General features: G+C 38.7%; 1 protein-coding gene across 2 annotated transcripts; it reads right to left on the reverse strand.

Moving 5' to 3' along the window:
- Positions 1-1,187: 1,187 nt before the first annotated feature.
- ptp4a2b (protein tyrosine phosphatase 4A2b) lies at positions 1,188-27,169 on the reverse strand. Of its 2 annotated transcripts, XM_044138738.1 has the most exons (7): positions 27,022-27,169; positions 6,664-6,970; positions 6,195-6,303; positions 6,018-6,110; positions 5,803-5,933; positions 3,858-3,932; positions 1,188-2,547 (listed from the first exon to the last, which is right to left on the reverse strand). In XM_044138738.1, the coding sequence occupies exons 2-7, from the start codon at positions 6,666-6,668 to the stop codon at positions 2,439-2,441; spliced, it is 522 nt and encodes a 173-aa protein (XP_043994673.1). In that variant the 5' UTR covers positions 6,669-6,970; positions 27,022-27,169; the 3' UTR covers positions 1,188-2,438. The 2 variants fall into 2 exon arrangements, with proteins under 2 accessions (XP_043994673.1, XP_043994672.1); XM_044138737.1 differs by lacking the exons at positions 6,664-6,970; positions 27,022-27,169 and having other exon boundaries at positions 6,195-6,591.
- Positions 27,170-27,773: the final 604 nt, after the last annotated feature.

Genomic DNA, 27,773 nt, shown 5'->3' on the forward strand with positions numbered 1-27,773 from the left:
TTTTACACCGAGCTGTTAAATCTCTGGAAAAAGATTGTTTGCAGCGGTCAAACAGCAAAATGAGCCCAAACGTGACCCTGATTCACGTGGCACATCGGACACTGTAAAGAGAAAAGAAAACACACAATGTTGACCTGTTGAGAAACACAAAGCCACCCTGACGTCGCTGCAACAGGTTTGGGGCTTTGATCTTTATCTTTGCAAGCATGACTCAGTATGAGATCATGCTGACTCACAGCTACTGCAATACAAAGATCTTTTTAGCTCTTTGTGACACCCACAGATGGAAAACACAAAGCCCATTGGAAAAAAAACAACAAACTATCTTAATCAACCTGTGAAGAGGTTCTCTCTCCTCATTTACCTCTGACACTAATTGTATTCAGTACTTAGAAATATGCCTTCTGTACAACTCAAGTGCATCAAAGTGGAGTATTTATTTATTTTTTGCCTTGTAGAAGGTCACCGAGGACAAGACAAACTCCTTCCTGACCCCTTCTACCATCAGTTCTATTCCTATTGGACTGTAACGTAATCTGCTACTCAACAAAGGCGCCACACATCAACGGGAGAGATGAGTAACAAACTGCATGCAAATTTTGTTTCACTTGGCAAAGATTTCATTGTAGATGGCATTCACTGTATTCAAAGCAGGCTCTGCAACAAATGCCTTGCTGAAAGCACAGACCGTGACTGAGGTGCTGTCAGTGCTCTCACAGTCGACACATTCCCACTTCACTGATCATTCTCATATCAAGCAGGTCATTAAATTGTGCATAATTAAAGCTAACGTCGTTACACTTGTAACAGCAGTCAGGGCAAAAAACACGAGTTTTGGGGGGTTTCTGAGTGCAATTACCCGACTTCAACAACAGAGGGGGCGCTTTGATCGGGCTCCTGCGTTGCAAGGAGTCGTGATCCATTTGAGATCTAGTGAGTCATTTCTCAGTACCACGGTGTCCTGTGCCTTCCACGTGGTGGTGAGTCACCCTCCAGTGGGGAAAGAACATGTAGGACAGCTTCTGACTTGACTTACTTGATGAGCAGATATCATTTAAGAAATACTTGGCTATAAAGAGCAGAGCAATTTAAAAAAATGTTGCTGCTAATTTTGATCTCACAAAACAAGCTCATAAATCACAGCCTTCTGGTATGTACTGCAATAGAAAGAATGAGACCCACCAGAATGCTTTTTATTTCAATTTATTTATCTTTAAAGAACCAATACGAATCAAGGGGGAGGGGGTGTCTTCAAAATGGGTACAATGATAAAAAAAAAACAAAAAAAAAAACTGACCATTTTCCATTCTCCTCCACCCCGTCTGTCAGACCAGATCCTGGGCTCAGTGTGTGAGCTGAAATCTGCATATCTGTTTGGGAAATCCTGCAGCCCCCCCACCTCATCACAACCCTCTCCTCCCCATTTGGTAAAATGAATGACAGCTGGAGGAGTACCAGCTGGAGCAGCTCTGATTTCCTGTCTGAAATGTCTGCGTACATGTAAAATGTGTGTGAGGAATGCTCAGCAGGGTCTGATGGGCTTATCTGAGGTGGACTGATTATTGCACTCCAAGAAGACTTACAAGAAAAAAATAAAAAATAAAAAAGTCATGGCTCTTACATATTTACTTAAAAAAAAAAAAAAGAAAAATTGGATAACAAAGTGTCCTTGCCCCTGCCAAACTCAACACTGCCACAATTCTCTTGCGAATAAATATGATATATTCAGACTCAGTGAGGCCCTAAACTGAAAGTGACTTGAAGCAAGTGAGGAGCAACAAAAAAATAAAAATAAAATAAAATCTAAAAATCCAAATTCACAAAAAAAAAATAACAAACAGAACATTACTGCATTTTCAGGGTGAACCTTTTGAGTTTTGTGCAAAAACAAAAAACACAATCGAAATGTGTTCAAGGTTTAAAAATTTTCTTTTTTTCTTTCTTTCTTGAAATAGAGGCCAAATAGCAATGGAAGGAAATAAGAACAGAATCAAAACATCATCACCATGTATGTGTAAAAATAAAAATTCACATAATGAAAGGTAAAATATCCCATGATTACAACTTAAAGTGAGAAGAAGAAAAAAAAAAAAGAAAAAAAGGATAAGTACAGGATGGACTCGAGTGGAGAGAAAAAAAAATAGAGTAAAATAAAATAGAATAAAATTCTGGCCCGTGGTTTGGTTGAGCTGTAGAACCGGGAGGCGGGCCCATCTGTGTGCTTTGACCTTCCATTCATTGGTTCGGCTGGTGGACTTCCCCAGATTTTGTTTGATCATTCGATTTCTCTCAGATCAATTAACCATGACTCAGTGTTTACAAATCATCACAACAATTACTGATAGCATTCTTTTTTTTTCTTTTTTTTTTGTCATCTTCTCTGTGTTGGAAGATTCCGAACTAGATGTGCATTGAAAGCGGATGCACAGACGGACGGCCTACTGCACGCAGCAGTTGTGGCCGTTATCTTTGAACCGCAGACGCATTTTGGGTCTGTATTTCTCGAGGTAAAGAAGCTGTTTGGAGTTGAAGGCTCCACGTCTCTTCCTACAGGAAACAAACAAACAAAAACAAAAAAAAAAACCAGGAAAGAAGTTTTAGTTCTAAACTGGGAAAGCACACACTCAAACTCAGAGGAATTATTAACCTTTTAGAGTAATCGTCTTCTTTGCTTATTGACCATTTCTCACTGACTACAAGCACAGAGGAGCAAAACCAACAATGTGCCTACAACTCATTAACTCATCTCTACCAGTTCAACCACATGAAAAAAGGTTCATATTGCAACCACGCAGGGTTCTTTAAAGAGACAGTGGAGAATTTCTGGAATTAGGTTATTTAAAATAAGCCAGTTTTGTCTTATCTGCAACAGATAACGTGGCATCTTTAAAAGAATGAATTTCAACTGGTTAAACTTGGCTAGACTGAAAGAAGCCTATCGTGCAGCATGTTTAAATTGTCAAAAATCAAAAACGTCAAAGCAGTTTATGCCAATGCTATTGTATAACTTGAAACCACTGTCATGTTTGCGTCAGATAGTAATTTACATGTAAGCTAAACATTGTTTTTACACAGAAAATGGATCCAGGAGGCTGTGCTCTCCCAATAAATTGTCCCATGAAACAAAGTGTAAAAAGCAACAAAATGTTAACTTAAAATGCTACAAAAAATATTTAACAGATTTTTGTGGATGATTTGACTCTTTGGCTACACTTGGAGCATATAAGTGTCATACATGTCATTAAAAAAAATATATGCTGAAATCCGTGTTTACAAGAATGTTGTGGAAGAGACAGTGAAAGAGCAGGTAGGATACCAAAACAAGATGGCTTACGCTTTAGCAGAAGAATGCTTTTGCAGGTTTGAAGAGAAACTTGAGAACTTTGGGTTAATGCCTTTTGCCATTTTACATTATTAAATTCTAAATATTTAGCAAGCATTTAATACTCTTTAAACTCACTTTACATGGACATTGATTGGAAAATGATATAGTTTGTGTCCAAGAACACATTTCATGTAGGGAGATTGCTGGTGGCACACCACCTGCCTTGATTTCCTGTGTACATAATCAGTGGTTTCTTTGAAAAAATAGCCTACTGATGTCGTAAAAAAAAAAAAATAGTGTTGGTGTAAACTGCTATGAAGTTCTTAAGGATTCAGTCATTTTACAACTACAGAAGTCTTCTTTATTTCCAAAAACTGTTACACAAGCCATTAGCTTTAGCCTCCTCAACCAGGGCAGCTGGATTTATATTAATAAAGATGTAAATATACTCATCCACTGCTTATTACCTAATCTCAGTCCATAACGAAATAATCATGTTGTGAGTCTGTAAAGCTCTAAGACTAGTACTCACTGCCTTATGAACTGCACGGCATCTTCATACTTCATTCCTCCCTCAAGGAGGGCTAAGGCCACCAAGACTGGAGCTCTGAAAGGTAAAGGAATCCATTAGACTGGTTAAAGCAAGAACGGGGAGAACAGGAGATGAAATGCCAAGGTTCACAGGGCTCCTTGGTAATAAAACAGGGGGAGGAAGGTAAACCTGGGAAACAGGCCTGGGAAATCTACAGGGGTGTACAAGTTCACAGGCGCCCTACTGAGCCGCTGTACTAGTACTTTGTGATAAGTTACAGTAAAACGGCCAACTCCTCGCTCACCAGAGAGAAGACGGGATGAGAAAAAGTAAATAAATATAGCAGTTCCTTGGACGAGGTCAGATTTCAGCTCTAGCGGAGCATTTCCTTCAGCTCATTGAGCTACCTCAGAAATTCTGAGGGGCAGCGAATCAGAAAATTGAAAAGAAAAATGAAAATATCTCTCTCAACACGTTCTCTGTGCCAAACTCACGCAGATGAGTTCAGCAAGTAAACTTCTACGAAAAAGACTCGTGGTGGTTTCAGAAAATACCAGTCTAACCAATACTTGGAAAAACGAAACCTCTGGAATGTCACAGCAATGCAAAAGAAAGAAGAAGGAAAAAAGGCATAGAAGCTAGAGGAGCTGCTGGCTGTGCTGAGTACTTGTGGTCTGAGAAGACACTTTCGCACCAGTTCGCCCACATCATGTGCTTCTGCCTGCATCGTTTTCACACTTGCGCTATTCGACACGACTAACTGTAATTCCCCATCACACTAAGGTGCGATTACAACGCGGCATAACTTCACATTACCCGTGCGACCTCGCTTTATGGCAAGGGAAAAATCGGATTGCCGAATTTTGCAGTCACAGACAGAAAGTGTTGTAACTAATGACGGATTATCTCATCTGTTGACTTTATTTACAGAGCCCTCAGGGAACAGGAGGAGAACACGACAGTTCAAGTTACAAAGATGAAACTCAGGACTGGGACAAAAGACAATCGGCTCAAGCTGTGTCATGTCTAGGGAAGAAGGAACAGGTGGTGAAGGGAAGAACAGAGGGTGAGAGGATGGCAAAGAAAGATTAGAAAAAATAAAAATAAAGAGTTGACTTCTCAGACACTTAACAATTCAGTGTGTGAACTCTGTGACCTCATCTAGCAGTCAGTGTGTTACAGGGGGATGAAACGGAGCCTTGTCTGACCAATAAAAGCCCCACGACTGGACAACAAACCCTAACAGTGCAGGCAGGGCAACATCCAACAGGATCACATTAAATTATACCTCTGCATCAGAATGGCCCAGTCGAAGCACAATTCTAAAATCAATTGGAATTCTAAGGCAGGATATAAAAACTAATGATCACAGATACACTTTTCCAATAACATTCAAGCACTTTCATTGTGAAGTTTCAAACTTTTTCAGCATCACACTTTGGACATAAAAGATTTAATTTCAACACTGCTGCTTAACATGCAGAATATAAGACAACCTTTATTTCTAATATTATGCATAAAAAAAAATCTCTAAAAAAAACTATTTTTGCCAAGTTTTCTGGCATTTAGCAAATAGAAGTTTTTTTTCCTAATTTAATTAATAATTTCAAATATAGGATTATAATCTACAGAAGAGGATTAGGGCCACTGAAAAAAAAAATTCTGACTTTGAAGTCAGAATCCTGACTTTTTTTTTTTCGGTGGCCCTAATCCTCTTCCATAATAATCAGACGTCACATTGCACCTTGATTTTCAAACTGCACAGTTTTGTTATCAATTCTTTCAAAGACTTTATCCAGGAATCAAGGAAATCCCAAGCCTTGAAAACACCTAACTGAAATTGTGTGAATTGAATGTGTAGCAAAGAGCAATTTCTGCAGGATTTAGTTGAAGTTTTTGTTTGGAAAAAAAAAACAAAAAAAACGACAAACTGAGACATTCGTACCTGCCCAGCCCTGCCACACAGTGCACAGCGACGCAGCAGCCGGGTTGCTCTCGAAACTTGGTGTTAAGCAGCTTCAGCCAGTCGTCCACAATCTGCGTGGGAGGAGGGGCACCATCATCGAAGGGCCAGTCCTGGAGTCGGAAAGAGCAAATTGAAAACTAATCAGCACAAATGACTTCGGAAGGCAGACACAAACCCGGAAAAGCGGTGCTCACCAAGACTTTTATGCCCTCCTTCTCCACTGGAGCCTTATCGTAGGTGGCATCACAAACTCTCACCAACGTGTCTACCTCGAACTTTTTCAGCTCCTGACAGACGACAAATAACAAGCTTTTAGTCGGAGACATTCATAACAAATATGAATGCACTCGATGACCAATAAAGCCTCTCACCTCGGTAAACTTGTTGAGTGTAGCGTTGGTGGGATTGTGGGTGATAAGGAACCTCATGGCCTCATGTTTAATCTCGACTGCAGCAGGGCGGTTCATGTTGGCGAGACGGCTTGAAAAAACAATTACAATACTCATAAAATAAAAAGCGACTTTTGGCTCAGATGTACAGATTGCTATGAGGTGTGTGTGATCGGGGAAGGGTGGAATAAATAAAAATGAATACGTCAATAAGAATGGGTCAGGAGAACGACAGGTCTTCACTGAGGGATGATGCACACAGAGAGAGAAAAAAAAAAAAAAAACCCAAACAAAACTAGTCCACAATTTTCTGGGATGAGAAAAATGTAAATTGAAAGGAAATTGAAACAAAAATATAGGAGGGGAGGAGAGGAGAAAAAAAAAAAAAGAAAAAAAGAAAAAAAAAAAAAAAAAAGGATGAGACTATCCAAAAGTCATCCAATGAGTTTACCCCATTCAGGAGAGCTGGTTGTGATTGGCTGTTCAAGGAGAAAGCGGAAAGCAAATATTTTTTTGTATTGGTTGGGATAGGGCAGGGCAGTCGGGCCAAGGACTACGCGATATCCCAGAGAGGAAGGGAGGCCTTTTGGAAAAAATGTCAGCAGTTCCTAATGTGCTGGCAGTCAGGGAGGTTTCTGGGTAGCGTAGTCCCTCGGGGGGCGGCCGATTCACTTCTCCACTGAGGTGAGGTGCTGTGCCTGGCAGAATTCTCCGGTCACACACGCCATATAGGTACGGCTGAAGTCGACACAGAAAGCCTGTGAGAAGAGGGGAAAGAGGATTCGTAAATTAAAAATAATAATAATAATATCACACTTTTAAAACAGATCAATTTAAATTAAAAGGCAAGTGCACATTTCTCATACTACAAAATATTAAAAGTTGTTCTGCAGAGGATGTCCACACGATCATCTGGTTGAAACCCGCAAATGCAGAAATGCTATTCTCAGAATGTAATTACTGCTTGCTTATTAGTCTGTGCGACCCGCCGTTGATATTTCACTTGTGACTCTGATGAAGACACAGATTGTGTCGAAATGTTTGCACAATAAAGCTAAAAACGGATCATTGGGCTTCAATCCTGTCCGCAAGTTTTGTGCTGCGCAGCAGCATCGCTGTCCGTCAGAAGACGTGCAGAGTGTCAATCTTTTAATCAATATTTCCTGTGCTCAAAATATGAGAGGTAAACAGGCATTCATGTCCTCCAAACTGAGTCAGAACCTTATCTCTGTCAATAAAAGTCTAAAAATGATCTACTCCGGTTTACTAAACACAAACAGACTCAGAACAAAAACAACTCAATGTTTCTTACCTTTCATGCCTCAGACTATGTCCTTAAGCAAATAATTTGTAATACAAATACAAAAAAAAACAACCAGAAAATAAAAATCCCCAAGCACTGGTTTCCATTTTTCACCCTTTCTGATACATAAAGCTTGCTTTAGATCTTAGAGTGCTCATGTCATCTTTAAACTCGGTATACATCCAAAAACCAAACTAAGTGATTTCTTTCCCTCGGCCAGCAGTAAATGCTTAAGGTCCCGCAAAGTGCCTTAAATTAGAACAAGTCCATGAGCTGAAATAAAATATTCTGTAAGCTGTATTCAGATGAACAAATATTGTCTAAAGTTTTGGATGGGCATGACTGGGCCAAATACTTTGCGCATTTCAGGGACTTTTTTTTATTTTTTTTTTTAGCTCTCCATAGAAAATGGCTTTCCATTCAGCAGTGTAATAAAGGGCTATTAAAATTAATACAGAAGTCTTGACTGGACTATGCAAGCAGCAGTTGAGATTTATTCAAATTTCTTTTAAATCACACAAGCATCCCATCCTAATCAAATTCAATAATAATGGATTCAATTTTAAAAGTAATTTAAAAGTTTCGAATTATTATTTTTCAATTGGTGTGTGTTTGTAGCTCTAAAGCTCAAATATTACAGTTCGAGAAATATGGAAATTTAGAGGTCAACGATGAACAATGTGTGCATCCTTCATCATAAGCAATATAGTCAAGTCCTAATATCTCATATTATTCCATTAGCTCCACAATAAATAGTAACATTCAAGGACAACGCAATGGCGATGTGGCCAAAAGTCTCCACTGTCACTGTCCGCACTAAAATACAATAATGATAGCACTTCTAGAGCACATCCATCCGTTTCTAATCATCGTAAATATAAACTTGAGTGACTAAAACCCTCAATAAAAAAAAAAAAGGACACACCTAGCTAAATGCAGTGCACGCGGCGTCTCATTGTTTGAAGGACACCACACACCCATCATATCAGAGATGTCTAAACATGCAACAAGTCACTTCCTCTTCAGTGACTAAGACTGATCTAATTACATGATGTTTAATCAACAAAAACCTAGAACAAAAGGTACACCGGGTATCTGTGGGTTTCAGGAAGTCAAATTTAATTTCTAATATCACTGTGAGTTGCATTCAAAGCCAAAAAGACTACAAATATAATATAAGGCGTACTTCAGGCATATCTGCAGTCTTGAAGACCAGAACATTTGGGGTTGGCAGCACAAGTGGTGGAAACAATCTTCCAGGGAGCAAGAGATGCAAGTAACATATTCAGGCTGACTTAAATTTTTATCCCATTGAATTTAAGACATTTTAAGGCCATAATCTTACATTTTAAAAAAAGTGTAAGACATTTAAGAATGTGTAAACAACCTGTTATACGCAGAAGAATAATCAGATTTTCTGGCCTTGGAATAAAGACCAGAAAGTTGTATTGTAGGTTCATTTTGATTAAAAAAATAATAATAATCCTGCAACCTGCAGCACATTTTTGAGTCTGTAACACTGCTTTATTTAGCTGTGAAATTACAACACCTTTGGATTACAACACTTTGTAAATTCACCACCTGTCACCCAAATGGAAACTAATAATATGCACAGCAGGGCTGGCGCACACACAGGCTTCAGAAGGCTCCGTCCCAGAACAGGTAATGTCTGGTCTGTAACTAGCTAGGGAGTTGCCACTCAAACCGCTGCCAAATCCTCGACAGCCTAAAGCCAGCTGCCACAAACTGGCTGGAACCGTCTCAGAGCGACATCACACAGAGATGTGTGTGTGTGTGTGTGAGGGTCTGCGCGGAAGGACGTGTTGCGGGGAGCTGGCTATCACGACTAAGTACACACACGAGTGGGTGGTAGAAGGCTCAGACTTTATCGCTGCACAGGCCATAGTCACAAGGTGAGGATTAAAGGGTGGGCAAAGATTCAACAAGAGCCAGAACTTCAGTCCCACGCTCCCTTTTTAGCTCTTCAAAAATGACCAGACTTTGTTCTGAATCACCGTTTCTCTCGCTTGCGAGAGCAAAAGCAAATTTCAATGCGTCTCAACTGAATCTGCTTCCCTGGCAGTAGGTTTTATAAAGAAAACTAGCTCAAGGGATCCAGGAATATGATGCCATTCTTAGAAACCACAACAACTTTCTCATCTTTCCTCAACTCCCACCAATCTAGACTGCTGCCGCTTATCTGCAGTAAACTACCAACCAGAGTCAAAGGTACGAATCTACCCACTGTAAATTCTACTATTCTGTTCTTCTCTCCCTCTTCTGTACTTGGCAACAGCTATAAGGGCACTCTCAAAAACAGACTCGACTTTTTTCTTTCCCCCACTCCTTTCATTCTGTGACGGCCGAGATCCTCCGTGACGCCTTTAATTACCACCCTCAAGCTGCCAAAAACAGAACAGGAGGGTTGCATGCAGACAGCTGAAGAATGGGGACTTGAAGGACTTGACGAACTTTTGATTCTTGGAAAGGAGTGTCAAAGAAAGGTGGCTGCTGGTTGTTTTTGACATTAGCAATGACTCACAAAGATACGAGGAGATGAATAAACAGAAACAGAGTAAAACATTAACAGAAGGACCAGACAGGACTTCCACAATGACAGGTTAGGTCAAAAGATTTAGGGAGGGTTGACCAGATGCAAAGATGTCATATTGTTTGGTTTGAAGACTCAGCAAACAGCAGGGTTTAAAGAGGCAGAAAGACAACAAATTGTCATTTGAATTGAACTATTTGAATGTCACCATGTGTATAAATAAATAAAAAGGAAAGTAGGGCTTTATTTTGGGGCGGGATTTGCATTATGCCTAATGAGGTCTGAGCAGGCCTAAGCATCTGCACTTCCCTTTTAGCTTGCCATCCACTTAACATGATGATAAGCAAACAAAATTCATGGCGTTGACGAAAAATTTGCAACGATTCCGAAAACTGTTTATGCAACAACTTCTTAAAAAACACATAAATAAATAAAAAAGTAACCAACACTATTTATAGACATTGGTTGCTCCAACATTTTCATGTTTATTTCCTTGATAAATATGGACAAAGGATCAAGATATACACTTTGAGTTAACCACCATGCCTTTATTTGCGTTCTACAAAGTTTCTTTAGATTGCATTTAATCCTGAAACGATACCACCCACTGAATTTTTCAAGTTTGTTTACGTTACAAATTTTTGGATTTTCACCTGACTTGTTCTAGAAGAGTGAATAAACGCAGAAGAGGATAGGGAAAAAAAAATAGAAGTAAAACAAGGAAGTTATTGGGCCCCTCAAAGTAGATAAACAAATTGGGGTGGCGGTAATTTCAAAAAGGAAGTAGGTAAAACTTGGCAACATCAGACCAAAGCAGCTGCCTGTAGGGCTGTCATCACTATATTGTCGGGAAGGCATGCAAACTACAGTTGAAATTTGCAAACTTGTTCTGCGATCATGAACCGCTTCAATGTAGTGAGAACGAGACACACTTGGTTTGTAGATGATAGAACATGTTTAACCACACAGGAAACAAGCCGTGATGCATAAATTAGCAGTCAGAGCTGCTAAGTGACAAGTCAGCCATCTTTGGTTGAGTTTATAGTGAATGAGTGGTAGAGTTATTTTATGTTCATCAGTTTAAACCTGTTTTTTTTTGTTTTTGTTTTTAATCAATACCTCAGAAAGTGCCTTGTAATATTTGTCTTTGTTACAGAAAATCAGCATGTTTCTACATTATCCTGCACATAGACAGAGGTCGTTGAATTCCACTATCTCCAAAAGCCATGAAAAAACTGAAACTTGCTTTTACTTTTTTACGCAATCGACTCCTGATAAATCCCAGAGAAAAAAAAAAGAAAAAAGAAAGTCTTGGAATTTAAGGGAGTGCAAAAAATTTTAAATAAATAAAAAGAAATCTACTTGTGGGAAATCTGAATTGATTCAAAATGAAAAAAAAAAAAACAATTTAAAGAAGTCTTCAACTTGAACGTTTTTGCGAGTATACTGCAAGTCGCATTATGCGTCCACTCGGCTACCGTAGACTGCCATCTTTGCACACCTTATGCATTTTAAATAATTCTCTGACACATTTTTATTTAAGAAAAATCCAGACAGCTCAGCTAAACTGATGCTGGTAATTTAAGTTACATAATTTTATGCACACACCTACTTTTCTTTTTTAAATAAACTGATGGAATTTGATGCACTATAGAACCTTAGACTGTTTTAAATTAATGTTCTGTTTGTTTACACTGCATTTTCCTCTTCTCAGTCATAATTTAGACAGAATCTCTGTGTTTTTACTAGAAGAATTTGTTTCTGAATTTAATCACTAAATACTGAAAGATCCACATCTCTATTGGAATTCATCCCCTTGTTACAGTGCATGTATAAAAAATAAAAAAAAAGTGTTCAGCTCAAAAGTCTTTGCATTGTAACTCCCTGCCATGCACACACACAGCTATATAAAAAAAGAAAATACACAGCAGTTGCTATTTTGTGCATGCCTGGCTGTGTACAAATATATATTCTAAATTGGGTAAAAGGTCACTATGTACATGCAGAGGCCCACAGTGGGCTACTTTGTGCCCCATTCCCACATCAGATATGCTGTGGATGAAGCACTGCTAAAACTGAAAAGGAAAGGAAAGAGAAAAGCCAACAGTATATAGTGTGGAGTTTAAAAAAAAAAGCTAACTACTTGCACACGTCTTCTTAAGTGACAAAGGAGAAAGAACAGAAGGAGGTGGAATAAAATGGTATTGAGCAGGGAGCTGCGGTACCACCTGATAAGAACAGCCGTATCTAAGGACAGAGAGGGACATGCAAACCAAAACATGCGATAAAAGAAGCAGAATAATGGGAATCAGGGCATGGGTATCAAACAGGTGCTGACTCATTGCTTTAGAGGGCCTCAGCTGTAGAGAAATCTGAAAACAAAAAGTAGCATCTCACCAGGGTTAAAAATGCATGTTATCCTTTATGATGGACATCGTTACAGCGTTAATGTTTCAACAAATTCGAGGGCTTGGAGACAGAATTGATAGCAGCTGATTTAATTCAAAACCTTTCACTTTGTTAAGCACTTCAATGCAACATGACTCTGTAACTAACAAGGACAACGGGAGCTTCTGTTGACACTCGATAGCACTCAGGTGGTCAATCGCCATGATTCTTGAAAGCACAACATATACAGAAGTAAGTAGTGTAAACACACAGAAGCCGGCTCGGGGAATACGTTTGCTACATGGACGAAAGGGTGTTTTACTAAAATTAGATCGCACAAACACACACGTGAGGTTACGTGTCTGGTTAGACATACACAGAAACTAGTAGGACCGTGATGGCAAAACAGACTTTTAGTAAACAGGAATGTCTGAGGGCATTTCTTCCCCAGCCGTCTTGTGAGAGATGTTATATGCATCTCCGTCTGGTGGTTTGAGGTTGTGTGCCTCCTCGCTGATATTTTGTCTGGAGTCAGACCGGGCACGGCCAGATTATGCCGCCTTGAAGCAGCCGGCGGCCTAATTTTCCGTGTCCGATCCTTGTCCATTGGCAGGAGGGGAGCTGAGCGACATACATCACAGACGTGACATTTGGTGGCTCCCATAAACATGAAAGTATCAGGATATCTTCTGCGCCCAATTAATTTTTATTCTTAACTTTCGTAAAAAAAAACAACAAAAAACAAAGTACCAATATCAATTGTGATGAAACAAAAAAATTTTAAAATAAAAAAATTGGAGAAAACAGAGATGGGTGGTGGCTGACAGTTTTAACACTAAGCAGACACCATCTGCAGGAGTAAAAAGAGGAACAAAGTGTCACAGACATAAACATCCCTTTGACCTCTCCAAGTACTAAATAAAACACCTGATATCTCTGGAAATGACAAGGAGTTCAAGAAAGTACAGTTACAGGAACAAAGCCGATAAATCTTTGACATCCAAGAGAGCAGGGACACAACATTAAGTTTGCAACATTAAACCAGACAAAATGGGGAACAAAAGCAAAATAAAAAAAATTGAAAAACAAAAAAAAAAAAAAACAGTCGACTGGACAGGATGGTTCGGCAGCTCTCTCCTCTAACTGGGGCCAAAAATAAATGTTTTAAACCACACAACCTTAGGTTATGCAGTTTGAATCTTATATATAATGGCTGATTTATAGTTAAAGTTATTCATATACGTAAATATCACTGTTAAACAGTTGATGCACAGCGAGGAACACGTCTGACTGCTGCTCCTAAACTTGCATTCAAGAATATCCAAAATATATTAATGAAGGTAGATATACAATGTTCCCTAGAAGACAAAGAAAACAAACACAAAAAGAACCCAAAGTGTGGATATGCTTAATTTTGATAGTCGATGGTCATCTGTTCTTCCTAAACTTGCCATTACATAAAGACCAGGTATGATATTTTATTTCTTTGATAGTCTTTAGGCAACACTGATCTAGATAAGTCTCAAAATCATTAACTAGCAATAATCAGCCAAGATAGCAGTAACTAATAATGAGAGAAATTTTGTGTACCTTGCTTGTAAATGATGAAACAGACAAGTTTATTGATCACAAAATACCCAAGATTCAAGTTTTCCCCGTCGCTTGTTTCTACGATTTCATATCGACAGCGCATGACTTCTGGGAACTTTCTGAGGTGACACACACATACACACTACATGACAGTTGTTTACTGATAGAGTAATAAAGTATTCTTGAAACACATATTATAAATCTAATTTCTTTAGATCGATGTTCACACTCATGCTATGAACTTTCTCAAGAGGGGTCAAGCTGCAGACCCAGAGGAAAATCTCTGCTGGAGTTTAGAAAGTTTTCCCTCTTCTATTTGTGCAAATAACATACAGCATGGAAATAACCACCTTCTTTTTAATATGTAATGTGCAAGAGCCGACTATGGTTTTATATTTGGTAAGAACTCATGATAGACAGTTTCAGATTTTCAGGAGTCTTCAAAAAGCAAACACTTCACATCTAAGGTCATCCATGTCTAAATGAATGGTGTCTCATTTACTTCTTCTTCTACTTAGGAAATATTATATTTGGGTGGAGCTTATGCGATTAGCACATCGCTCATTACAGTAACCGACTTTGTTCCGTCAAAGTAAAATGCAGAACAATGATGCAGCTCAAAATTTCTTTCCACCGGTCTACAGCTGCTGCTGCTTGTTTTAAACAGCTGAATAAGTAATGTGTTGCAGCTCTCTCTTAAACTCACTGAAAAAACTAACTTTTTAAAAAACACCATTACAAAAAAATGCCTAATGTTCTGTGGACATTTGGTCTTTTGTGAGGATCACACCAGCCTTTTGATACCAGGGGTGCTCAATACGTCGACCGGTTGATCGCGGGAAGGCTTTGAGTCGATCTCGGCAGTAAGGTGACAAACTGAACGCCGCCAGGAAGCTTAGACCAGAACTTCCTCATCTGACAGGCTGATCAAAAATATTCACCAAGATCCAAAACGTTTGTAGCTTCATTAAAGATTTTTTTTTTTAAATCAACAAAATGTGTTAAAATTAATATTCTCAATAATTCTTGTTTCAACAAGGTGTTGCGCAATTCAGTGTATTACAGTTCCATTAACACAAAAAAAGGGCGACTCAAAGACCGACTGACTAGCAGAGCAGGAGTTTATATTAGCTAATCAACCAGCGCTGTGTTCAGGGGAGTGCTTATTAATAATCGAGAAATAGATATCAAGCCTGTAAACCCGATATTGACTGAATGTTATGTTTTTAACGTAATCTTTGCTCGGCTTGCGGGGCTCAGGCGGTTGCCCCGACAACAGGTGTACTTACAAGACCGAGAGAGAGAGTAAAAAGGCACGAGTGGTTATTTTACTTCTGTTTACCTTCGTTGTGGCGCATTACAGCCACTGTAGTTTCTAAACATTCAATAAACGACAAACTTGGACTAATTACCTCGTTCGTTTGTGAGCATACGTCACTCACAACAAACATTAAATATATTTGATAAATTTTTAACAAACAGATGGCTTCTACCGCAATAATTATGTGAAATTAAATTAATTATATTCCAACTTTAAAAGATTTGCCTTTACCTTTACAGAGCTCTTTGGTTCCCTCCTATCAGTCTGTAGCTTCTCATATGGAGGTTATCAAACCAAAGTTCAGATCCACCATAACTGACTGACACCTGCTGGCCTCAGGTTTGCAACCAGCTTGTGACTGAGAAACCAGTAACCTCCTCCCAGTGTCAGAATCTCACTGAGGAAGTAACTGCATTAAGTTTTCTATCATTTTATAATTTCTGCTGTAACTGATGTATGTTCACATATAAAATAAGTCAATAGAGTTTAATTTACAATTTTTATGTCTTCGTGTCATGAGGTAGATCTCAGCCGGCTGGTGAAAGAAAAAGTAGATCTTGGTCTCAAAAAGTTTGGGCTCCCCTCCTCTATACCTTGAAACTAAGTACTTGAGCTCCTTTCAGGAATATTCCTGCTATTCGGCCAGATCTTCTAAGCAGTGACAGCTGGTGTTCAGGAGGGGGATTGCAGTGATAGTACAACATCTCCAGGAAAAGTTGAAATAATATTGTTTTTAGACAAATCTTGGTAAAGTTTTACTCACCATGTGAATAAACAGAATTTAAACTGATTCCCAGGACCACTAGTGTCAGGCTTAAAGACAACTGCAAAGACTATAAGTGTGACATATTTTGAAAAAGTTATGGTTTATAAAAAAAAAAAAAGAAAATACAAATGAAAGAAAATACCCCAAGAATATGGAGTCAAATACTGCATGCGGTTGAAAACCAGTTATGTCGGAATTCAGAAAGTGACAAACACCCTGCTATTCATCATGCTTGAAGGAATACCAAAAGTCAAACGTGAAAACCAAAAAGGAAAAGACAAGAGTACAATAAGCAACTCTAGTTAAACCTCTCCTTTTTTAGCTTCACCAGTTTATCTAGTGTAACAAGCACAACACTCAAATCCCCAGGCATGCCTAGACAGGCCAGCATTGAAAGATTGAGGCGTATATGCAAAATTCAGCTCCGGCAATCCCAGACTGTTGCTGCGCCTCTCACGACCTGTCCTCTCATGGGGATTTGCAAACAGCAGGCTTGGCAGAAAGTGATACGTCAAGGCAGTGGATGCTGCGTGACTACGTGTTTTGTTGACGGAATTCTGCCACTTTTCCAGGAACGGATGTGGGAAGCACTAGAACATGTCCTTTCAGAATGTTTCCAAGAACAGAATCTTTGTTCGCCTTAAAAGATAATTAAAGAGAGAGAGAGAAATTGCACAATGTTCCACTTCAATAGTCCTTTTTGTTGTTGTTTAGAAAAACTTAGCACACCCCTACCGTTTAGATGAGAGTGCTTGAACTGTTTCCTAAAGGATGGTTTTCAGGCAGTGCCATGCCAAGGGTCTAGTCAAACACTCTTCACCCTCTTTCCAAACTTTTGTCGCAGTATGTCATGCTTTATTAATGATGAGTTTCACTACTTAATGAGCTTGCTATTTAATTTGAATGTCGCAATCTAAAGTGCGGTTGAATTGTTTCAACACTCTTTTTTTCAAAGTCACAGAAATGTGTCCCAATCTTCCATTAACCATGATCAAGAAGATCAAGCGAGAAAAAATAAAAATAAATCTTTAACACACAAAAAAAGAAAGGAAACCAGGAGGTAGTCACAACATGCATAAGTGGCGTAGAATAATCCTCAGTGCAACCAGCCGGACAAGAAATATCAAAACTAAAAGAATGAATGTGGTTGTGAAAGTATATAGTTCAAAAACATGACTCACATTGCAATATGACAATAGAGGCCAACAAGAAATGTGAGGAAGAAACTTTCACAATTGACTCTACCAAAAATATGCTTCTTTTACAGTCACTTTGCGGGTGGGTAGTGTTTAATAAAAGTCTAAAATTAGATTGATATGCAGAATGATGCAACACTCCTACAAAAAAGATACAAAACTAGTCACAAATGTTGCTTTCTGTGACAGCAGAATTTTTTTTTTACAATATTTATTCATCAGTGCAACAAGAAATGAAATTCCCTCCAAGAGCAGGTAATAAAGAAAGTCTAAGTAAGTAATTAACCCCAAGCTAACTTGGTATTGTAAATGTAGTTGATTGCTGTACTACAATACAGAAATAGAGGACTATTGTAAGAAAAGATGTTCATATTAAAGGGTTAAGCGTAACATGGGTGAGCCACGGTAGCAATCCTTTCAGAGCTCAAGCAAGGTTTGCTTGGGACTCCCATGGGTCAAGATGTCAAGACCTACAGCCCAATAATTACCCTCTGGCCAAATAAGTTCAGCTCTACTATAAGGAGGCATCACCTCTGGTAAATAATGGAGTTTCCCAATGAACTGAGGCAGGCAGGCAAAGACAAGCTAAAAGAAATTACAGAAATGGCAAGAGTTTCACTCGTCCTGCGACATTCTTGATCTGTTTAGTATCTGGAATCAAAGTGACCAGGTCCGCAAGACCTAAGAAAAATCTAATAGCAATAATAATAAACACCTTCATGATGTTAGTGGCGATACGTTTCTTTTCTCATCAAGATCTCTGTGACCCTTAACATTGTAGGTAATATTTTTGTCCCATGTCTACCTGTCTAATTATTACATAAGCATTTACAATGCAAGTTCATAAGACTTGTAATATATTAGCCAATAATAATTGCACTCGAGTCCTTTGCGATATGGATAATGCACAAACTGATACTGCGCTGGCGATATAGTTGCACCAGATTCAACACAGCAGAATGTGGAAGGTCCAGAAAGAAAGTCTACATAGGCAACCTTTTGGGGAACTAAAAGCAAAATGTCAAATAGTAAAAACTGCAGTTTTGTGAGCAAACTGAGCTTTCTAACCAATAACAGAAGAGGATACGTGCCATTTCAGTAGATGTAATCAAAATGTGGGCAGCCCTATACGGAAAAGATTACACATTCAACCAATGGTTTGCAAAAGCAGTACATTTTGATTAAATTTAAAGTGCTACAGTTTGGCTTTTGAAAATAGTCTGTTCCTGTTTTGCTTGCAGTTTCTACAGACAGACATCAGCATGTCTATTTTCAAATGCACAATATTTAGCAGGATTTTGTTTTCAGCTGTTGTTTATTAGATCCCCTATTTACTGGTAGCTTAGTATAAATTTAGTGGGTGCAAACCTCAAAATTCCATAAAGAAAAATCAACTTAATGTCACATATTCACTTAAATCTAGGTTGTTGGATTTTTTTTTTTTTTTTTATCATTGGCACTTAAAATCTAAGGATTTATACAATATCTTGCAAAGTCAAGTTAGCTGACAAGCTAAATAATTGGGGTTTAAACAAAGACTTTTTGCTGTGTTTATGTTATGATAAACTGGGCATACTGTACTGACTATCCCCTGTTCAGCACAACAGGTTGCCTTGCTATATCCCCAGAGGACAGAAGCTAATCTTCAGTTGGAGTGCTTGTTGTTCTGGCTCTGTGTGTCCCTGTAAGCTAGAAACAGGAGGTGGGGGAATTGTAGGTGGTAGGAGGAATATGGAAATCCCCTCCCTACTCCTATGAAAAGAAACACCCAGCACACATGTACTTTGCATGGTTAGGGCCACTTATCACATCGCTTTACAGCCTCTGAGTGAGCACAGATAAACAATGCAACGATCAAAGCCTTATGATAGTTCGTAGAGGGTGGGCAAGGGCAGAGAAAAGGGCTAAAGAGCTTACAGTAGGGAACAGAAATGTAGTGTCAGAACAAGCAATCAAAGCAGTCCTTTTTGTCTTAGTTTTTTCATTAAATTAAAACATATCTACCTACAGAATTAAATGACCAGTGGGACAAAATAATAAAACTCAAAATTATTTCTAAATACACTAGGAAAATTTAACAAGTAGCACAAAAGTAGGGGTAGTAGCACTGCTGTTCCAGTCAAAAATGTGCTTTGGCAATCTAGCCAAGGCACAAAAAGGGACACTTTTATGAATGATAAATTATTTCAATTTATAAAAAAGAAGCACATTTGTTGCTTTTGCTGCATATGGCTGCCACCATTTTGAATCCATGTTGGAAACTCTTCTGCTGATGCAAGAAAGAAAATAGTTCTCGAGTTGCCCCAGCTGACTAATAAAGACGCCGTTTTCCGCCTGCTTGTCAGCTGGCGGAAAACAACCAAAAAGTCTCCATTTAACTTTTGCAACTTTGTGTGACATCATTTGGGGAACCAGATAGGAAAAAGGCAATTTGCAAGTACAATAAGATAAGGTTGTACGATGTGGTGGACTAAAGCCGAAGCTGGCATCCCGACTCATGGCTTACCATCAGCACTAAACTAAAGGACCATCTTGATTATCTCAATTTATGCAATAAAGTATTTCTCCGATTTATATCTGTTTTTTTTTTTTTTTCCTCCCCTCCAGGAGGTCTTTTATAGGCTCTAGTGTCCCTTATTTGAAAGTAGGCTGACAGGAAAGGAGAGGGGGGAAGACATGCGGTAAATGTCGAGGGGTCCAGGAATTGAACCCACAAAAGCCGGATCGAGAACTCAAGGCCTCCAAACATGGTTCACGCTATCCCCTACGCCACCACAGCACGCCCCCTATATCTGTTTTTATTCAACTAAAAACAAGTGCAAACAGTTTGTTCAGGAATCCTTCAGACCACAAAAGTGTATTTTTAGTTTTGAAACCAAGTATAAAGTTTAATTTTTCTTCAGACACTTATATTGTCAACCACACTGACCCAGAATTATGATCAAGCTAAAAAAAAAAAATACTAATAAAAAAAATAAATTAAAAAAAACAAACATTGTTCCAATTCCATTTTGTGCTTCTAGTTTTAGTGGTGGAAAAGGTTTATGTGCTGCTTTTAGTTCCAGAAGAATATTTACAAAATTAAAATCATTGAAATTTTAGGATGGAATAAAAGCATTAGGCTAAAACTAACAAAATGAGTGACTTTTAGAACAACAACTAGAGTAACCCCTACTAGTTTTACTGCAAAGTGCATTTTAAAAAGTTTCATGTAAACCAGGAAAAAGTTGATTATTTGTTCTTGGTATTTTGTTGGCATATACACCCTCTCCTATTGCTCAAGTGTTACATTGGGTATTTTTCCTCTAGATGTGGACATTTGGAATGGGCAGATATTACATAATGACTTCCACCCAAACTGCAGTGAACAGGTTAGTTGGAGCATCCATAACCAATGCTCAAAGTCCAAACTGCTGCATGAAGTTGTCTGTACAAACCAATAACTTGAGTTTATTGTTTGAGAGTTAAAAAGATGGATGTTTTTCAATTGTCTGGACTGTGGATTAGTCTAAATACTATTGATATGCATGTGATGAAACCAGAGAGATGTACTACAGCAGGATATAAAGGTGAGCCACTAAAATAAAGATCTACTTTACAAAAGAATGCCAACACTGACAGAAACAAGAGAGCGCCTGCACAAATATTTACCAAGAGGTTTGGTCCCACTGCAACATCAATTCTGCTGACATTTGGAAGCAAACGCTGTGTTCGGAGAGCTGCATCAGGACTCGCCTGTTGCTATATCAACAATTATCTCTGTGGTAGCAACAAGTGCGTCTACAGGGAATTCTGATGTTATTTGTGAAGAGATCTGAACAAAGGCAACATCTTTAAACATTCACATATTTGAGACTAGCAAGAGACTGGACATGCAGCGTTGAACTTAAATGTTTGGAAAATGGACAGCAAGGTCCATCTGCTAGAATGGCAACTTTCTTAATAGGAAAAAATACACTTAATTATACAATCACAGCTACTGGGTACAAATCCCTTTTGTTCCGAGATTATGTTCGTGAAGACCATGCAAGTTTAGAGTCATTCGGAGAGAAGCTGTCAGTCAGTGTAAGTGTTTGATAAGCTTCTTAAGAGGGAGAACAAAAAGCAGCTGCAGCATGAGGGAAATTAATGCCTAGGTAATAAGAAAAACACAGCAAGATTGATGTTTGCATGTCCACCAGCACGTTAGACCAAAACAGATTTTGAATCAATGCATCAGCTTCATATAAAAAAAAGAAGAAAAAACCCAAAGCAAGGGTCAAGTCCTACCTGTTGCTATAGTTTCAGCAGGCAACACCACAGCAGCAGCATCTACATGAGGTGTTAGTCTGAGAGACAGTCCCAACGAGTATGTGTCTTTGCTTTCACTGAACGCTGCGGCAACAACTGTAAACGAATACAGTGCCTAACACAGCATGACTCAACTGATACGTTACGCAGGAAAACAAAAAAAAAAAAGCATACACAGAGTGATGCACTATTATATAAAAGTTGGAGCATCCAAATGGTCAAAGAAAGAAAAAAAACAGTGGAGATTGACTCCCTGCTGCTCGCACGGTGAGAAGTGATCACAACTTCAATGCACAAGAATAACCCTTAACGAAGCCAAAGATTGTATTACGTCAGGGCTTCATTTTTTTAAAGAACAAAAATGAAAAGAAAATAAATACAATTTCAGACAACTATGTAAAGCCAGTCAACATTGAGCAGGCCTTCTCCACCCTACCTTTCAACACTCACAGGATCCCCGTGGCTAGATGGGCTTAAAGCCAGCAGGCAACAACACAGGTGGTGTTCTCCCCCAGTAACCCGCTTTGATAAGTTGGCATCGTGTTTCAGTACATGGGGTTCGCCTTTCACAGTTACGGTAACCAAGGCTGAGAACTTCCCCTCCTGCCACAGTGCATTTCTACACGGATAAAACACTACCCTTTTATTCCTGTAACATAGTACGCATGAAACATGACAGTTTTTTTTCTTTGTATAACTTGAGCAGCTTAAAGATTGATTATATAAAAATTGCTCTTAAGTTAAAAGCATGGTTATTTTTTTGTTTGTTTGTTTGAAAGCAAGTCTCCCCTTGGGGCTGGCTGGGCAATAAGATAAGACCACTGCACATTTATTCTTCCCAGGTACCTGAATTAACTTTAGAAGTTCAGGTTAAGCAACCTGGTACTCTGATAAGGGGGGAGGGGGGGGGGGGCAATAAAAATATACTCATACCAATGATTTAGCCTCAGTGGTTAGCTCGGTTAACTTTAGTAAAGTTATGAACTAAGAAGAAATGGAATTTAATCAAACCAAATTATGCTAAATCAGCCTTTCCGTTTGCTTTGGAGACTGTACTGTGGTCAGGAATACAGCCCGTTATTGTAAAGTGATAACATATTTATATCACAGAGGTTACACTCTGAAACATTTAAAATCTCTCTAAAAAGTCAGGAAATGTACAGAGCTTTAGGAGCTTAATCTTGCACTCTGTACCAGATAAATTAACCAAATAAGCATTGCAGTGCGCCTCACTTCTTTCCGCCTAAAGTTGGTTAATAAAACTCAATGCTGAGGAACGGAGTTAGATTTGACATTGGCAGGAGGAGTGCTCACTTAGTCAGCCACTATTTATTAATCCATTTAAATCCAAGCAAAAATAAAACTGTTTTCATTTTGAGTTTTAATATTATGGTTGAAAAACAGCAGTTCTATCTGAATTTCAAGTAAAATATGAGTCTTCAACTGAGGTAAAGTGGGAGATGACAGAAACAAAATGCAAAAAAAATGTTTGACATCCATTCTCAAATAAAGCAAACCTTGACATTTGTGTCGAGGTACATCCACAAAGTCCCAACACCTTACCGGGAAAAATTTATTTGGTCCACGTCCTGCAGTGGAAACAGCGAGGATTTAAAACAGAAAAAAAAGAAAAAGAAAAAAAAAAGTTGCTGCTGTGAAAACACGCAAAGAGGCATCAACGGCTAAGGAAATCTCATCTAAAGGTTTGCAAACTGAGACATTCAAGTTTGACTAGGTCTCAACCTACAACACTTAAAAGAAAAGTTGAAAATTCAAGTTCAGTGTGTGTGTTTGTGTGTGGGGGAGTGACTTGGTTTCTCATGACAAGCCGCATGACATGGGATTCCCTCTAGCTCAAAGTCTCACTCACCACATCCATTTATAAGCATATACCTTGCAGTGTGAGACCATATGACTGCAAGGTGTGATCTCGGAGAGTGAATTCAAGAAATGCTCCGTCTAGACTGGCCAGTGCATCATGCACAAATTAGATTCAAAATGACAGCCAGCTCACCAGCAGGAATGACCTGCGTATGTGTTGAAGCATGAGTCACAGGCCTGTTGCGATAAACAATAAATCAATTAATCGCACGATAAATTAAAATTATCGACTTTATTTTAATTATCAGCTTTATCGTCTCTTCCGGCCTTTTTCTTCTGTTGACGACACTGAATAAAAAAGGCTCAACTCCGGTGCTCTCCACTGACCTCTCGCTTCCTCAGATCCTTAGTGTGATGATCAGCACACACTACACGATCTTAGAGCTGTCAGCCGATTGTCGGCCCATTTTCAAAACTTGAGAGACCACACATTAGCCAACAGAAATCCTAGGTATAACGGTTCGATCGGGTTCCATCGTGCCGTGTGGTGTCCAACAATGGGCACAAAATAATGGCTACAAGTTCAGTTAACCAATTTTAAAACCAGTCATTAATCAATGACTAATTAATGATTAATTAGTCATTAATCAATGACTGGTAGATTTACTACAATCTACCTGCGAAGCATGTGGCTCTAGTGTCAGTCCTGACCGAATGAAAATCATTATAACCTATTTATGTCACGTAAACGAAGAACAGCTGAAAAATTACAGGTTTATCAAATGTAGAGCAATTTCGCTCCAACTCCTTCCCATGTCATTTCTATATTCTCTGCATGAAATGTTGAATAAACATTAATGTTGTTTCCACATATCATCTCCAATGTTCGCTGGACTTCCTTGTCAGCTGTTTGGGATTCCCCTCTGTAATTTCCCCTCAGAAAGAATCTGCGCTTTCTGATTGGACACCTGTCACATTCAACAGGCTGGTTAACGCTCCCAGCTGGGGAAAACCCCTGATTTAGATCAGCGGGCCTCTAGATCTACCGTAACACACCACACACTGCAGGATGATCGGTTACGAAATCGCAAGCGACGATCTTAGAACGGCCAACATCCTAAGATTGTCATAAGGGGAAAATCTGGGCAAGAAATCATGTAGTGTGAACTATTACGATGTGCCCATCGTCTCTATTTAAATCTAATGATTACCGAAGGGCAATAAAATATACAGACAACATAATCTGCACTCTTTTGGTAGAATACAGTATTTCCACTTTGGCTTCATGTTGTTTAGTTCCCCCCGCCCCAGTACATTTTTTGTTAATGGAGACTGAGAATCCATTTTATTTTTGTTTATCAGTTCCAGTGTAAAGTGTTCTTTTGAAAATGAAGTGTATCTATCTTTGGCAGGAAATTACATGCATTATTATGCAATTTCCATTAAATCAGTGTAAAAAGGTCTTCAAACAATATTATCGTTTATTGCAATAATTTCTGAGACAATTAACCGCACCGCAAACTTTGCTATCGTGACAGGCCCAATGAGTCATATAAAAAGAGTTGAGGTGGCATTACTCAGATTGTCAGGTATTCTGGTCCTTCATTAACAGATTAATTAGACACCTACAATTAGACACCATGAGGATAATCTTTGTGTCAACAAAAAAGGGGGGTGGGGAGCTCTTTATATCCCAGGTTTTTATACCTCACCCTCTATTGCCACTGCAAGCTAAGTGGGTCACCTTGCTGTGGCTCACTCATAAGCAGGAATGTATAATTAGCTTACCTGTTACTCATTCACTTATCCACCCATGTTGGCAGGAGCATCAATATCGTATCACCCGCTTGTTGAAAGTTACTACCAGCACCGAAACCGGAATCACTGAGCAGCCATAAATCAAAAACCAGTGAGGCATGGGAATTTGCAGTGGCCTTTAGTGTCACAGCTGCTCAAGTCAACTTCCTCCCTCAACTGCATTTCCTCATTTCACTTCAGCCCACAAAAGCTAAAATGCAGGGGTGTTTTCTGTTTCAAGAAACACCAGAAAGGATAAATTACAGACCCGTCCAACCTCGATTGTAGCAGCAATTTCTGCATCAAAGTAAATTACTGGTGGAACTACTATGGCTGTGTGTAAACTGTTAGACAAGGTGTCAGTTTGGTTGATTTGTGAGAGGAACAGGTATGTTTCTATCAGCGAGTCTGTTTTGTTAAAGTTGTTGGATTTTCCTTTTAGAGGACTCTGCTATCTCTGTCAAACCTGCTTATTTGGTTTTGTGGAATTTTAGCTTCCAAAATCCACATTAATAGAACACGTAAATTTAGAATTCAGTGCATTGTCTATTCCGTTCATGTTGGGATACAGCAAAGTACAGTCAGAACTTTTGGTATGAAAAAAAATCAAAACAAATAAAGTTTGTCCTGAAGTGATCTTTATCCTTAAACTATTGCAGAGAGTGCAAGCAATAGTCATGTATAAGTAAATGCATAGATGATTACTTTATTAAGTTTTACTGAAAAGTACATATAATAAAACCAAGTGTCAATTAAAAATCTATACAGGATCATTTATTAGCTCCTCCCCTCCCAAATATTTGAGTGTGAATTGATAGACATACAATTGACCAGAATTTCTGATTTTCAACTGTTTAAAATATACATTATTTTAATATTATTTGAAAAGTTTAAACTAACAGAGCAAGTTTAAATGGTGGCCTGGATCACGGCTTCGAACAAATAGGTCAACCATACAATTGAGTCAACATTTGTCACTCAGGGTGGAACCGGCTAACTCAGTCGCCTTAAACTATTACCAGTCTTGGCCATCTGGGAGCCAAGACTGTTATACCAAACTACTGACGTTACTCTGTAAAAGAACTAAATCCCAGAACGTAAGATGACCACCACTTGCTACAAATTAAGATGTCATAATAGTACGTCTGCGATCAATGTTACACTTGAAGCAACTGCAAAAAACGTTAACCACTGGTTAAAGGCAAACTAGATCGTACAACACAATCTGCTAAGCTTGAGCTGTTTCGCAAGCTCAATGTACAATTAAAGGTATTATTAACCGCCAATGTGACACAGCTAGTAATATTTAGCTTTGGCAAAAACATATTTGAAACGTTCATGGCGAACTTTCTTGTCGACATTTCAATAAAACCCGTTCGAAATGTTCCGTTTTCCTCTAGGAAATGGCAGTGGTCACAATAGCACGCTAATACCGCTACATTTGCTAGCAGGTTAGCTGAACTCCGCATTTTGCCGTCACCACTAGCAACGTTCAATCTGAGAAAGTCTCAATAACTTAGACTTTTCCCAGATGTATACTCCATAACACTGAGATAATAAACAAACTGGTAACATTTCATTGCCTCAAAATACATCTTACTGTGTAAAAGCGGCGAGAGTCGTGGCTGTCTCAGCTATGAAGCTAGGCTAACATAGCGGTTCGCCTTATCAGGCAAGCCTTCATGCATGTATCGTAGAAACCTTCTTATCATGTAACATCCCACTTCTAATTAGTCATACAAAAAATGGAAAGCCAATGTTCGCAAATTCTTCAGTGAATACTTACAAGGATCAGGCTGAACATTGAAATCCCGTAACTACCCCGGAGAAAGTGGAGGGAGTGAAAACACCGCTGTCAGGTCGCCTTTTTGTTCCTCTTCAATGTAGCACCCTCAATTCTCGTTGGAAGTCGGGCTATGATGGAGGGGAGGAGCCTCCCGATGCCTTTGCGGACAGTCGGAAATTGTATCACGAATGATACGAACTAGAAGGTCCAACAAATCAATTTCAGAGCCATATACACATTCCTACGGGGCACATACGAATTGCGTGAAGCATGGGAAACCATTAAATACTTTTTATTGGATGTTGTTTTGACAGGTATTTGAAATTCATCATTTGTAAACACAAAAAATGGAGAAAATTAAGGGAGAAAAATGTAGAATGTATAGCTTCCTTTAGACGAATTAACACCTTTTAAATTAATAATAACAGAAAAACAGGCACAGAATAATGCAACTATTAAAAAAGTAGTAAGATTTGCCATTTACCATAAAAACGTAGTCAAATGAAAAAAGTACATTCTTAATTTTGTAATGTTGTAAAATATGAAATGTCAAATGATCACTTATTAAGGACACACTGTATTTTTACACACCCAAATTAAGACCCAGTATTAATACTTACCATTTCATTTATGTGCTACAAGAGAAAAAATATCTATTACTATAATCTAATATAAAATATAATAATCTGTTGAACACTGGCATTTATTGAAAATTCAGTCTTTCTTTTCTCTAAATCCGTTCTTCATAATGA

Source organism: Gambusia affinis, linkage group LG14 (genome assembly GCF_019740435.1).
Source record: "Gambusia affinis linkage group LG14, SWU_Gaff_1.0, whole genome shotgun sequence".
NCBI classification, from domain to species: Eukaryota; Metazoa; Chordata; class Actinopteri; order Cyprinodontiformes; family Poeciliidae; genus Gambusia; species Gambusia affinis.